The sequence below is a fragment of the Berghia stephanieae genome, chromosome 12 (assembly GCF_034508935.2).
Source record: "Berghia stephanieae isolate SIO BIC M18660-M18661 chromosome 12, UCSD_Bste_1.3, whole genome shotgun sequence".
In the NCBI taxonomy this organism is placed as follows: Eukaryota; Metazoa; Mollusca; class Gastropoda; order Nudibranchia; family Aeolidiidae; genus Berghia; species Berghia stephanieae.
Window position 1 is genome coordinate 28,091,289 of NC_088371.1, and position 14,275 is coordinate 28,105,563.

Consider the following 14,275-nt stretch of genomic DNA (forward strand, 5'->3'; position numbering starts at 1 on the left):
AGATTGAGGAATAGTCTAATGTAGTAATATTATATCAGAGTCACGCCTACAAACTTGACGGAGATAATTTATTCATTCCCCTCACGCCAGGTCAAACACACTTAGCCTTGCCTCTCACTCATCCGTGATGGCGAGTGCTCGCCCTCGCTGACGTGAAACGTTTGTCGATCGAGTTATTCGTATTTTGCTATATTCTTAACTTAGATACTGTTCTTTTGGTGAATACGGACGAGGCATTTTGCATTGCGGTTAACCAGGGGTGAACAGTATGTGAGACGGTCGTATAACATACTGTCCTTTTGTTGGTTACAGGTAGAGTTATTTGCTTGGCTTTAACCAAGAAAGAACAGTATCTCAAAATATTACGCAACATATTACGTCAATGAAATCGCCGACAAACAGAAAAACGCAATTTATCATCAGCTATTATTTAATGTTAGAAGACTTCCACTGTGTAATAGAATTAAAGAGTTATGAATGAAAAAACTAAATGTGTCGATTGCGGCAAAACTGGCTGGACCTGGGTCAGCCCAGATACTGTCCTTTTGTTGGTTAGGGCAGAACGACTTTGAAGGACCACCAGCTTTTGTTTTGTTTCAGTTCTAGTTTCCTTTCATTATTATATGATTACCGTGGGTGTGAAACATAAGCATAGATAAAGATTTGCTACCAAACACTTTGCCAAACTTACTACTGGTTTAAAATATAAACACCATCCTCTCAACAGAGATTTATTTGATCTTTACTCTCTCCTGTTTATCGTTACAGATCAGACTTGATAGAGATGGTCACATCTCTTACAAGTTCACCATTGGAAAGGACATTGTCGAAGATGTTATCAGGAACAGTGAGTTTGTGTATCTCTTTATCATTGACATTAAGATTGCCTTTAGGGAAACACACGTACACATACACACACAAAAACCCCCCCTCCCCCTCTAATTTACCGGGATCACAGTTTTTCTTTTAGGAAAAATATCTAGGTTCATTTTTATTTTTATTGAGTCTAATTGAAGGGTTTTTGGTATGATCGTATGAAAATATCTCATGGTGTTTTTTATCTGCCAAATGTATTCTTGTGAAAACCATGGGATATGTTTCAACATTAAATGTTAACCAATAATTGATTATTCTTATGATAACAGTAACAAAATTATGTTTCTAACTGTAGAAAACCTGATAAGATTGATTGCAGTGACTGAGAAACTTATGGAATTCTATAAATACACCTAACCCAACCAAGCTGAAATGGAGAATGTAATATTGATTATGAAGTAATGACTCTGTGTTTTATATAGTTTCTCTTTTCTTTTGGGAGGAGGGCGGTTTTTGATAGGTTAAGTGATTTGATCTGAATTTATTTACTAGTGCGGATGGTTTTCTGCGGAAAACTGAGACTTTGAAGACGGAGGAGTTTCCTCCTTTTTGACATCTTCTGCGATTTTTGCGACATCCAGCTTTGCCGCAATTTTTGGGAAATTTTCATTCCTTTTTCATTTCAGCTACTCTTTCTATTAATGATCGGTGAAGAATCTGGACTGCGTGATTATTAATGATAGTTTATCATCTTTATTGCTGTAAAAATGAGGGTTAATGCCATTAATATGGGGCCGAAAGGCAATAATTAGAAATTTACCTCCTTTTTCACTTTTTGTCCTCATCAGCACTGATTTACTCTAATTCTCAAATTCCTATGCTGGAGGTGAATTCTAGCTTATAGATATGTGCATAACCTTGTTTCTTTACAGCATATTGAATAAATAATTATCATTGTACATCTATATACTTTCAGCTGACATCTTGAGTGACACAACAGCATTCACAGATGGCCTGTGGCATTCGTTCTTCCTCCAAGCAGACAGGAATAAGATAAATTGTACAGTGGACCATAATGCCAAAGTATCCTCTCGGCAGCTTGGATTTAAGGCTGCCAATGAATTTTACATTGGTAACCTCGCCTTTTTTCATATCTCTCTCTCTCCTCCTCCTCCTCCTCCTCCTCCTCCCCTCTCGTTTTCTTCATCAGTCTTGTTAAACTGTCTCTTTTGAAATGAGATATTTGCTTATCTAATGCTATTTCAAATCTATGAATGATATTAGCATTGATAAAATACTTTGATTCGTTTCATTTTAATAGTATTTGATAGACATTTTGTATAATTCAGACATCATCATCCAGTGCCAGATCTTTTGCACACGTTCATGATCACAACATTCCAAAATATATGTCTTCTGTATACCAATGGTTCTTATCCGTTCTTCATCTGGGATATTGTGAAGAGCTAATGAAACAATTGTTTGCTTTGGCTCAGATAGTGTCTATTACAAAGTGCATTGAGGGGTCAAGACAGTAAAAGACACTGGGTTTTAAACTGATTTGCTTGTGAATTAGTTGAATGCTCTAGCAATTGGGCTGTATATGAGCTTTAAGAACCCAGTTGAGTTCTTTTAAAATCTTATTATTGCCATTCACAGGAGGTCACCCTGAACACAGCGGCTTTACGGGATGTCTACGAAACCTCTACGTTGCTCAAAAGGCCATCAATCTCTTGGAACTTCTGAGTAACCCTGATGATATAGTGGAGGCACAGATTGGGACATGCGGCATTAGAGACAGGTCTGTTTTGATCAAAATAAGAAGTCACAACTTTAATCCTCTCCTTACCACCTATTGGAAAATTGCCACATTTGTTACAATGTAACCGCCACTTTTCTCATACAGATTTCATTTCTTTTTGCTCTAGCTATTAAAACTTGACATTCTGTAATAGAGTTCAAATTGTCGAACAATATTATGTATAGAATGTGCTTGTTGCTTTTCTGTTTGAGTAAGAAATGTCTGTTTTTGTGTTGGGTGGGTGTGAAGTTTTGGGGGATATTATGAAAATGGTTGGTAAGGAGAGTGTTAAGGCCCATTCTTTGCAGTGTAAGATGCAGTTTTGGGAAGGATGCTAGTCTATCGCAAAATAGGTCTTTCTGTTGGATTATACAGACCCACCTACCCAATCACAGCTGGGTGGACAGGGGTTCAGAGAGAGACAAAAACAATCAGCTGCAAATGGGATTGATGCTAGTCCCATTGCTTGTGGGGTTAGTGCTTTTCCAAATGAGCTGTCGGTACTCCCAAGTGTATTTAATAATTATTTAATATTTTACATACTGACGGCTAGTCCGTATGCTCTAAGTTAAATGAATTAACTGTAAAGTGGTGAGGCACTCGCCTTTGGATCAAAAAGTCATGGGTTCTGATCTCAGTGATGGCACTTGATTTTTTTCCTCATGATTCTAGAGTTTTGAAGGCTCTGTCTATATAGTCTTATCTCAATATACTTTACAAAAAATGTAGCACTTTTAAAATAACTGAACTTATGTTGAAATAAGATGCATAAGATTCATACCCCACTTTGGAAGGAAATCACAACGTAATTTTATGAGACTCACTAAGATGCAACGTTATTTTGTTGAATGAATTGAAGCTTTCTTCTTCTTCACTTTCACTCAGATGGAAAGTCTCCACCAGATATCTGCTGTCCTCTGGAGATCCTCCAGGCTCCCGTGGAATTTTCTCCTCAGGCTGATGGGGCAATCGGTGGCCAGTATTTTCTCCTAAGGGCAGTAAGGTTTGGGCAGTCCTGTGGTTTGCCTGTCATACAGGGCTGGGTGTGTCTCATTTCTTCCTTTACCTGTTTCTTCCTGTCGTTTGGGATGAAGATGTCACTGACCTCTGCATAATTATCCATGAAGTAGTTGGCTGCCTGTTTCCCTGATAGCATTATGGATTCCTTTTCCAGAGTAATTGGTGTAGATTTTGTTGATTCACTGTTTAATACCTTTGCCAATTTCCAGAGTTTCTTTCCATCTCTATCCAAATTGAGCTTTTCCATTTTCTCTCCAGCTGGCCCTTGCAGATTGCTTATAAGCTCTTTTCTACTTTGCTTCACATACCTTGTAGGCAATATTGTTTCCAATCGATGGGTTTCCTTCTACCTTTTCTCTTGAAGTTGACACTTCTTTTTGTCCTCTTTCCGGATGGACTCCATTGCAGAGCTGTCCTTGTGATATTGTCTTTTCAATTTGGTTATTGTTATATTTTATTTCTTTGAGTTTGTATTAAGGTTTTAAGTGGATAAATTAAAAAGAGCAATGTTGTGTTCTCCCGATGAGTGAAAAAAAAATAATATAAAAAATAATTTCCACCATTGTTGTTATCCAAACCAGGTGCACTCCCAATCCATGTGAACACAATGGCATCTGTCGTCAAACATGGAGGACTTTCACCTGTAACTGTGACAATACGGGATACAAAGGGGAGCTCTGTCACACATGTAAGTCGTTCTCTTCTCTCTCTCTCTCTCTCTCTCTCTCTCTCTCTCTCTCTCTCTCTCTCTCTCTCTCTCTCTCTCTCTCTCTCTCTCTCTCTCGCATTGGTATTGGCTTGGGATTCCTTGTAAAGCACTTTGAACCCCCTTAGTGGATGTTGCGATGATAAATGCTCTAGATTTTTTTTTTTGTTAATGATGAAAATATCACACTACACAGCATGGGATCAGTGACCAAGCGAAATCAGAGACAAGTTAAATGACAATGGCCACAAAACTTAGGCCTCAGCATTGTGTCTTTGGTAAAGACACTTTACACCCATTACCCTTTTAACACTCGTCCGAAGGGGAAGCTAGCTCATTGCACTGTATGGAATGGAATTTCGGTCCCACGGTCCTGTTGATTGAAGGACTAAACAAAGTGTTTTGAAGCACATTAGAATGGTGCACTTGGGATTTGTGCACTGGAGGAATATTAATATTTATTATTTTTCTAATATCTTATATTGCAAGTCTTTATTTCTCTCTTCATACAGCGGCTTATCACATTTCTTGCGAGATGCACAAACAATATTCCAATGTGGATGGTAAAGAGAAAACCACATTGGATCCCGATGGATCAGGCCCTATGGCGCCTTATGAGGCAACTTGTGAACGAGGTAATAAGTCTTGTGGGATTTTTTATTTCTGCTTTTTTTTTTTAAAAATTAAAAATTCACATTTTATTTTATTAAATTTTTTTTATTTTTTTGTTTTTTGATTCATAAATTATTTAAAGCTTGTTTTATATTACTTTCAAGACTTCGGGAAGTGATAAAATTGAATTATTGATGGCAGTTTTCCCCGCCTCCTTCTGAATTTTGATGAAAGAAGCAAGGTTATAAAGGTGTACATTCAGTGTTTAGGTACTAAAGCTCGTGGATAGTCGTAAATTTGTATCTCTGGTATTAATCAAATAGAATAATAATAATAATAATAATAATAATAATAATAATAATATTATTATTATTATTATTATTATTATTATTATTATTATTATTATTATTATTATTATTATTATTATTATTATTATTATTATTATTATTATTATTACAATTATTGTCTCCATTACTATAGTTATTATTATTATTATTATTATTATTATTATTATTATTATTATTATTATTATTATTATTATTATTTTTATTATTATTATTATTAATTTTATCATTATTATTATTATTATTATTGAAATTAATTTTTATTGATTAATTAAAAATTTTTTTTTTATTGTGGTTTTATTCAGATTGATTTTAAAATTACCACTTCCACAGATCAAAATGGGGAGATTGCCACCTCTATTGGTCACGATGCGATGGGAACACATAGAGTGACTGGCTATCCAGGGCCTGGGTCCTATGTGCGTAAAATCACGTATGCAGCATCTGACATCCTAGAGCTGGAGGAAATTATCGACAGGGCAAGACGCTGTGAACAGTCGGTCCTTTACAGATGTCGAAACGCTAAACTGTTATCAACCAGTGGTAAGTGTCACATTTATTATTGTTATTATTACTATTATTATTATTATTATTATTATTATTATTATTATTATTATTATTATTATTATTATTATTATTATTATTATTATTATCATTAATATAATTATTATTATTATTATTATTATTATTATTACATAGCTGCCAACCGTTCCGTAAAAAACAGATTTATTCCATATTTGGCTTCCCGAGTCCGTTAGTCTGTCTTTTTAGTTTGAAATCTGTATTTTGTAAATTTTTTTTTTGATTTGCAGTACTCACTGCATGGGAGCCTAATGAATTATTACTATTACTATTATTATTATTATTAATATTATTACTATTATTATTATTATTATTAATATTATTACTATATTATTATTATTATTATTATTACTATTTATTATTATTATTATTATTATTATTATTATTATTATTATTATTATTATTATTATTATTATTATTATTATTATTACTATTATTATCATTATTATCATTATTATTATTATTATTATTATTATTATTATTATTATTATTATTATTATTATTATTATTATTTTCATTATTATAGTTCACTCTGCTTAATTGCACACTTCGCAAAAAAATGGAATTTTTTCAATATAATCGCTCCACTTAATCACACACATTCTCTGCTTATTCTCTACACCTTGATTCTATCTGTTCCCATTTCAAACAACTTTTCGGCCCTATTTTCAGTTTGAAATCTGTATTTTGTAGTTTTTGTTTGATTTGTGGGTTATCACGGTATGTGAGCCTAATGAATTATTATTATTATTATTACAGTTCACTCCTCTTAATCGATTGGAAGGAATTCAATCAGAAAATTAAATGCTTATAAATATTAAATGTCCAGGGCAGGGTTCCTGACCTCCCATAGTGGGCAGGGAGGTACTTTGTCTTCTAACTCCCTATATCTATTTTCCAACATGCTTTCTGTCTTTGTCTTGGAATGCGATTACTTGGTTTTGTCCTGGCCCTGGCCGGATACCCTGGTTGTGAGGGAAACAGTCAAATGTATAGTTAGTTTTGGGAGATGATATTTTTTTTTGTAAATCATCTCTGTGTTATGCACTGTATTATGTTTTGTTTACATATATATGTGATGTGATCTCAAACTAAGTACTTTGATAGTGTGTTCTTGGAATCTAAATTTGTTTCCTATTTGAACCAATTCCCCTTTGTCTTACTTTTTCTTGGGTGTTTGAATTGTAATTATAGAACTTATTACTATCCCATTTTCTTCCTTTTTACTTGCTCTGATATGACCTTAAAAACAAGATTAAACATTAAAATGATTATTTCCCTTTGTTAATTTATGAAATATAAACTCGATCCCTTAAAAATTTTTTTTTTTTTTTTCTTTCTTTTTCAAGCAAGCTTTTATAATGGTTTAGTTCAAGAGAAATAAGTATATTCCATTTTAAGGGTTTAATCTTGTCAAAATATAGAGGTAGAAAGTCTCCAAGAGGTTCAATTTACTACAACTACTATTACTACTTATATACCATTATCAGAGCTGCCAACCTACTGCAAAAAATGCGGAATTGTACGCATTTTCAGCGATTGTACGCTTGTACGCATTTCCCCCAAGATTGTACCCATTTTCAGTGTACAGAGTCACTTCAGTTTTCTTTAGTTGTAATTCATATTATTACTAGCCTATTGAGAAACCTGTGACCAAGTGGATGTTCATATATTTTTTGACCAATTATGATCTACATGCTGGGAGGTAGAATTCTGAAAGGATTGGATTATAGTCTTGGGAACATCATTGTTGCTGCAATTGAGCTTGTGCGGTGCGACTTTATGTAACTAAACCTTCCTCTTGCTTTTTTAGTTTTCGTCGATTTCAGGATTTATTTTTATGAAATCTCCCCCATTTTGAGGTCCCATTGTACACATTCTCATCAGATGGGGTTGGCAGCTCTGCATTATATTACATCAAAGAAAGAATATGCAATCGCCTCCATTTTAGCTGATCTCCCTAATTTTTATCCCAAAACTCCCTCTCAAGTGATGTATCAGGTTGACTGTTACGGATTTCTAAACATCCCAAGTTATTTCATGTATTTTACAATTGAGCTTGTCTTAATAGTCCTCATTAGTTAAGGCAGTTGGATTATTTCTTTATTTTGTCTGTTCTGAAGTGTTGATCTCATTGTGGAAAGTGTTATTTCATAACGATTCAAATATGCTGGAACTAAACCTGATAATTTAGCAACATTTGGACAAGCCTCTGTCATCTTCAACTTGTTAGAAGGCTGACTTTTATATGTTGTGATCCGATGAAAGTGACAGCGATGATTTCCAAATGGATGCATATGTGCGTTTTTTACCTATTCGGGTGACTTTATGCTTAGATTGCTAGGTAGGATTTTTCTTCTAAAGATAGGAATTTTCATGCATCGCCCTGCATCCCCGGTGAAATGGGCGTTCCTCATTTTATTTTTGAAAAGTTGACAGCTATGTTATTATTATTATTATTATTATTATATTATTTATTATATTATTATTATTATTATTATTATTATTATTATTATTATTATTATTATTGTTATTATTAATTATTATTATTATTATTATTATTATTATTATTATTATTATTATTATTATTATTATTATTATTATTATTGTTGTTGTTATTATCATTAATTATTTTTGTAGTTTTTATTATCATTTTTGTTATTATTATTTTTTTTTTGTATTTAAAATTAAAATGTGACTTTATTCTTCACTCTGGTAATGTGAAGGGATAAAAAAGACACCAAAAGGAGTTCAAAAAATCATGTTCATTCTCCTCAATAAATCGTAAAAACTTAACCCACTTTGTTATAAAAGGGGACAAGTGCAAGCATTAGAAGGACCACAGATAGATGTCTTTGGACTCACATCATTAAATTATGATGAGCCAAGATAGAGAGAGGGAGAGGAAGATAAGGTGATAGAAATTTTGTCCGTTTGATAGGAAAACTTAGGAAAAGGTACACCAAGGAAAATACGAGAAGTAGATAGGATGAACATGTCATTTAATTTAACCAAAGGAATAACACAAGTGTGTTATAACAATTAAAGATTTATTACAAAACAATACTTACACTACCTGACGACATACACTTACAAACATTCAAACACAGGATTACATTTTAATACAAACATCAACCGGTGATCTCCATACCCGGACACACGTCCACATGCTCACAAGACTAAACAGGGATTGATATGAAATCCTCTCAGGCCAAGGTCCATGCGTTAGGCACGTGACCACAGGTTGAAGACAACTCAAAAATACGGGGGAGGGGATAAAATTATAATTATCTCTCTTAGACCATAACACCAGGTCTCATATTTTTTACTACAAATTCCAATTTTAGCACCTAATTTCAAAGCAAGCCAACATAATACTGATTTGAAGTGATAAGGACATAAATAGCTTCAGTCTCAATTATTTGACACCATGTTTTAATCAACCCACGCCAGGTCTTGAGCAGGATGATGAGAAAGAGGCGCAGACGTGGGGGTGGTGGGTCGGTAGAACCTTCCAGCCAATGAGATACTGGGGCGGGGCACCCCCCGGGTCTGGCAAGTGTAAATGTGGCCTGATGGAAGATAACAGCTGTGATGGAAACAGCAAAACTTGTCGATGTGACGCAGAGATTCCACCTGGGGTGAGGACTACTTTTTTTTCCTTTTTTTTCTTTCTTCCTCCCTTCTGTTTTTCTTTTTTTTTTCTTTTTTTCTATTTCCTCTCCTCTTCCAATCTTTTTTTTTTTCTTTTTGCATTCCTTTCTTTCTTTTTATTCTTTCTGTTTTTCTTTTTTTCTCTCTTTTTTTTCTTCCTTCCTCACTTTCTTTCTTTCTTTCATTCTTTTTTATCTTTTTTTTCCTTTCCTTTCTTTCCTGTCTCTCATTTGCTAGTTCATCGTGTTTATATATTTTTTTCTTTATTTTAATTAATTAATTTAGTTATGTTGTGTTTTTTAAAGAGAAAAACTGCAGACTTGCTAGTTACACAGATTATGAATGGATATCTTTGGAGGTACCAATTTTGACCAAATATGGATTGATCTCTGTTATATTTAGAAGTAGAACCAAACCATTACAATGTGGGGTCCTTGAAGCAACGGTCAATGGCTTTGATTGGGTCAAACTTTGTACTGTCAACTGGGGTGACTTTGCCATGGATTCCCGGTGCTCAATGAGCTTTACATTGCTTTATATATTCCCCAAGCAGGCCATTAGATACTGAATAATTATTTTATACAGTGTGGGTTGTCTTTTAGACGTCTGCAGCTGATGTCTGAGTTATTTTTATTTCTTTCTCTTAGATAGACGGCACAGAAAGATTACCCCTGATAATGAATGAAGTTAAATTTTTTTGTTTTGTAAAATTTCAGCAAAAAACAACACAAAATAAGACTGATCAAGGTCTGTTGCGCCACAAGGAGTACCTGCCTGTCTTGGAGCTTCATCTCGGTGACACAGACTCGACAGGTTCAAAATGGTCTGAATACAACATTGAAGAACTCGTATGTTATGGGGATAGTAAGTAAAAAATTTAAAATTGAGCTTTTATATGGCGCAATATTCACTAATTGTGCTCAAAGCACTTTACAAGGGGCCCCTGACCAACAGCAACACGTAACATGTAGAACGAGACATGACGCCTGTCAGGCGATATTACAATTTTTTTCTGGACAGAGACAACGCTGTTAACGGCCAGGTACTCGTTTTACACCCGAGTACAGTGAGAGAATGTGAGCAAAGAGTCTTTTCCAAGGACACAACTATGTGCCGAGCAAGGCTTGAACTTAGGACCTTCTGATCCGAAAGTGAGTGTCATACGACTTGACCACATAGCCGCACAAAGTAAAGATAAATATAATTCAGTGATGATAAGCTTCCGTGAATCCGCAGAATTCTGGGGTTTTGGTATTTTCTCAGAAATGTTCTGCTGTTTTTGCCATGTCAAACATTTTCCTGTTATAAGTACTCAGGCCACTAAGTTGAAGATCTGTGGAAAAATCGTCATTATGTCTTTTGTCATATTCTGACACCTGTTCTGAGTTGCATGAAATTTGGTGACACTCTCATTTTTGTGATGTCAGGTTAGGCATACTGGCTTCATTGAGGCAAGATCAGTGGTGGTCTTTGATGAGTTGATGGTCGCAAGGGAAAGGGACGGGGCTAATGTTGTTTCTATTTTTAAAAATTTTCTTTTTCTTTCTTTTTAGCTGCAGCGTAACAGTAGAGTTGTTGAACAATGGGTGCATAAAAAAAAAGATAATAAGAAATTAAAAAGAAAAATCTATTCATCGACTATTCTAGCAGAGTAGTCTCTCTCTCTCTCTCTCTCTCTCTCTCTCTCTCTCTCTCTCTCTCTCTCTCCCCTTCTCTCTCTCTCTCTCTCTCTCTTCTCTCTCTCTTCTCTCTTCTCTCTCTCTCTATCTCTCTCTCTCTCTCTCTCTCTCTCTTCTCTCTCTCTCTCTCTCTCTCTCTCTCTTCTCTTCTCTCTCTCTCTCTCTCTCTCTCTCTCTCTCTCCTCCTCCCTGCCCCCCCCCCCCCCCCCCGTCTTTATCTCAAAATAAAAGATCAATATTCACGACTGTTTGCATTTTAAAACACCAAAATGGGGCTTTATAGAATCTTATGTTATGCTCTTTATATCAAGACTAGCGTCGAGTGAAGAAAAAAAAGCAATGCTTCTGTCTTCAATTCATGTTATTAGAAGCCTCTGTTATAGAGAGGTAATGTCATATTATAATTTGTAAACGTGATCAATTAGTGACTTCTTTTTGTACCAATATTTTACGATTCATTAGTCTCATGTATAAACTGCATTACCAAAATGACCGCAAGCTTTCATTAACAATGAAACTGCAGCCTGCTTTGTAAAGAAAAAAAAATACTTGTAGGCCTTTTGGTCAAAAGTTAATCATAATCTTTTGATGCAGGTGATATTCATAAGTCTTAAGTAATATTGTAGGCCTTTAAAATCTTGTTAAGGATTGGGCAATATTCAATATTTACATAACATTTAATTATAGCTCTTATGTGTCGATATATGCACTTGTAGTTGCAATAAATTTTAATAATAATACATATTTACGTAACTATGATATTCTTTGATTTCGTTTGACTTTGACGGATGGACTGATTCACGTTCCTTCTATCTGACATTTTGCTATTATCATCACTGATAATTAGTATAAATTGTTTAAATTAGTCCTGCATGAGGACTGCATGTATATACACATAGTGTCAGTTGAATAACTTAAGTAAGTAGTCCTTCAGAGCCATTGGGCCCATGGAGCTGGAGATTATCCAAGTTTCTATAGCATGAAACAGACAATAGCAATTGCTTGCTATCCTTTGGAAAATAGCTCGACTGCACCGGGGATCAATCTCGGTCCCTTTGCGTGTGAAGCAAGTGCTCCACCAACTGAGCTATTGGAAACCCCTCAGTTGAATAACCCTTCACATTATAGGATTTATGTATCATCATCATCATCATACAAAATGATGTCACACTCCTCTCCATTTCAATTCCAGACCTCTTTGACAACACTGTCACCTTTGACAAGCGCGATGGAACATTGGAGTTCCCGACATTCGAGGCAGAAAATGCTGGTGACATCTGGTTCCAATTCAAGACAACAGCATCAGATGGCGTGTTGATGCATTGCACCGGAGAAGGAGTCTCGGACTTTTTGGAGATCCGACTTTTCCGTAAGTCTTCTTGTATAGGTAGTGAAATGTTAGTGTTTCTAGGTTTAATAAATTTCTTTTTAGTCACTTGTACATACTACTCAAACAGTACTAGGATAATGATGCAAATCTCTCTCTCTCTCTCTCTCTCTCTCTCTCTATCTCCCTCCCATCTCCCCAACACTCCCCCTCCCCTCTGTGTCTCTTTTTCTCTCATACAGTTCAAGCAGTACCAGGGCTTCAAGGATATCATATATTCGAATACTTTCACCCCCCCCCCCTTCTCTCTGTCTCACCTTCTCATCTTTCTCTCTCTCTCCCAACACCATCTCCCCGCCCTCTGTGTCTCTCTCTCCTCTCATACAGTTAAATGATATAATTTTGAATACTTCCACCCCCAACCTCCCCCCCCCCCTCTCTCTCTCTCTCTCTCTCTCTCTCTCTCTCTCTCTCTCTTTCTCTTTCTCTCTCTCTCTCTCTCTCTCTCTCTCTCTCTCTCTAAAAAATAATTGTTTGTGTGATTTTTTTTGTGTATCTAACATTTTAAAAATTTAATTCATATCTACAGCTTGTATATACATTTTTTATTCTTAATATATCGATAAACAGAGGCAGACACAATTCAATTCCGATATGATGTTGGCAATGGTGTGAAGGTTCTGTCTTACAGGAGGCCTGGACCTTTCAACGACGATCAGTGGCACACAGTGCATGTGGAGAAGAACAGGAAACAAGCGTGGCTGAAGATCGACGACCAGAAAGAGACGACGATGAACGAAGACGCTGATCTCATTAGACGACTGGATCTTTCTAAACCTCTGACAGTCGGTGAGGAGTTTAGCCCTTGTCCCTATTTGTTTCAGACATGCCCCTAAGACAGATTGATTTATTTTGGAGCCAAAATTGGCAATTGTTTTCTCACAATTTTGGATTTTGTACTCTAGATTCGAAATTTTAAACCAAAATTTAAAAGGAAAATAGAATTGGTTTTAAAAAAATATATATATAATTTTTTAAAAATTTGTTTTTGTTTTAAAAAATAAATAAAATGTAATAAATGGGTATGATACCAAACTAAATCAAACACATCAATTTTAGAACATTTAAAATTTTAGAAATCTTGCATTTTGGGTTGACACACATTTTTATTTTCTTTTGAAATTCAGAATTTTTTTCGTCCAGAAATATACAGATAAATAAAAATATTTAGTGAGTTGTCTGTGTCAAGTCTGTGTTGTTATTGTTGGAAAAGAAAAAAAAACAACATTTTTTTTGGTGTTGTTATTTTGAGATTGTTCCGCTATGTGGATTAATGACATGATGGCATTCAACTCATGACCTGCAGGTACCTCTTTTGAGTTCTGCTGTTGTCGATTCAAAGTGGGTCCTTAGAAAAGGATTCTTTACTCACATTTTCTTAACATACTCAGGTGTACAATGAGTACCTAGTCAATGCAGTTCACTCTCCACCATTGTTTACCCTGAGTGGAAGTGCAAAAGCCTTTTCTCCCATATACTCGGATTTTACTTGAAGCATTAATGTTTTAATTTTTTCCTTTTTTGTTTTTTTTTTGTCAAACGATTTTGAATACTAAACATTCTGTGTTAAACTTTCATTTCCTTTTTTTTTTTTTGGGGGGGGGGGGGGGGGGGGGGATAGGGGGAGTTGTTATTTTGTTCAATATTTATCTTTTATAGTCCACAGCTTTTAGC

General features: G+C 35.0%; 1 protein-coding gene across 1 annotated transcript in view; it reads left to right on the plus strand.

The window, feature by feature from the left end:
- Positions 1–14,275, plus strand: part of LOC144958164 (neurexin-4-like) — a 41,661-nt gene that overhangs the window by 11,383 nt on the left and 16,003 nt on the right. The window contains exons 9-18 of the mRNA XM_078889931.1: positions 769–847; positions 1,793–1,948; positions 2,476–2,617; positions 4,219–4,325; positions 4,856–4,978; positions 5,633–5,842; positions 9,335–9,522; positions 10,252–10,399; positions 12,407–12,583; positions 13,172–13,390. Of these exons, the coding sequence (XP_078746057.1) occupies positions 769–847; positions 1,793–1,948; positions 2,476–2,617; positions 4,219–4,325; positions 4,856–4,978; positions 5,633–5,842; positions 9,335–9,522; positions 10,252–10,399; positions 12,407–12,583; positions 13,172–13,390 (1,549 nt within the window). The remainder of the gene's footprint in view (positions 1–768; positions 848–1,792; positions 1,949–2,475; positions 2,618–4,218; positions 4,326–4,855; positions 4,979–5,632; positions 5,843–9,334; positions 9,523–10,251; positions 10,400–12,406; positions 12,584–13,171; positions 13,391–14,275) is intronic.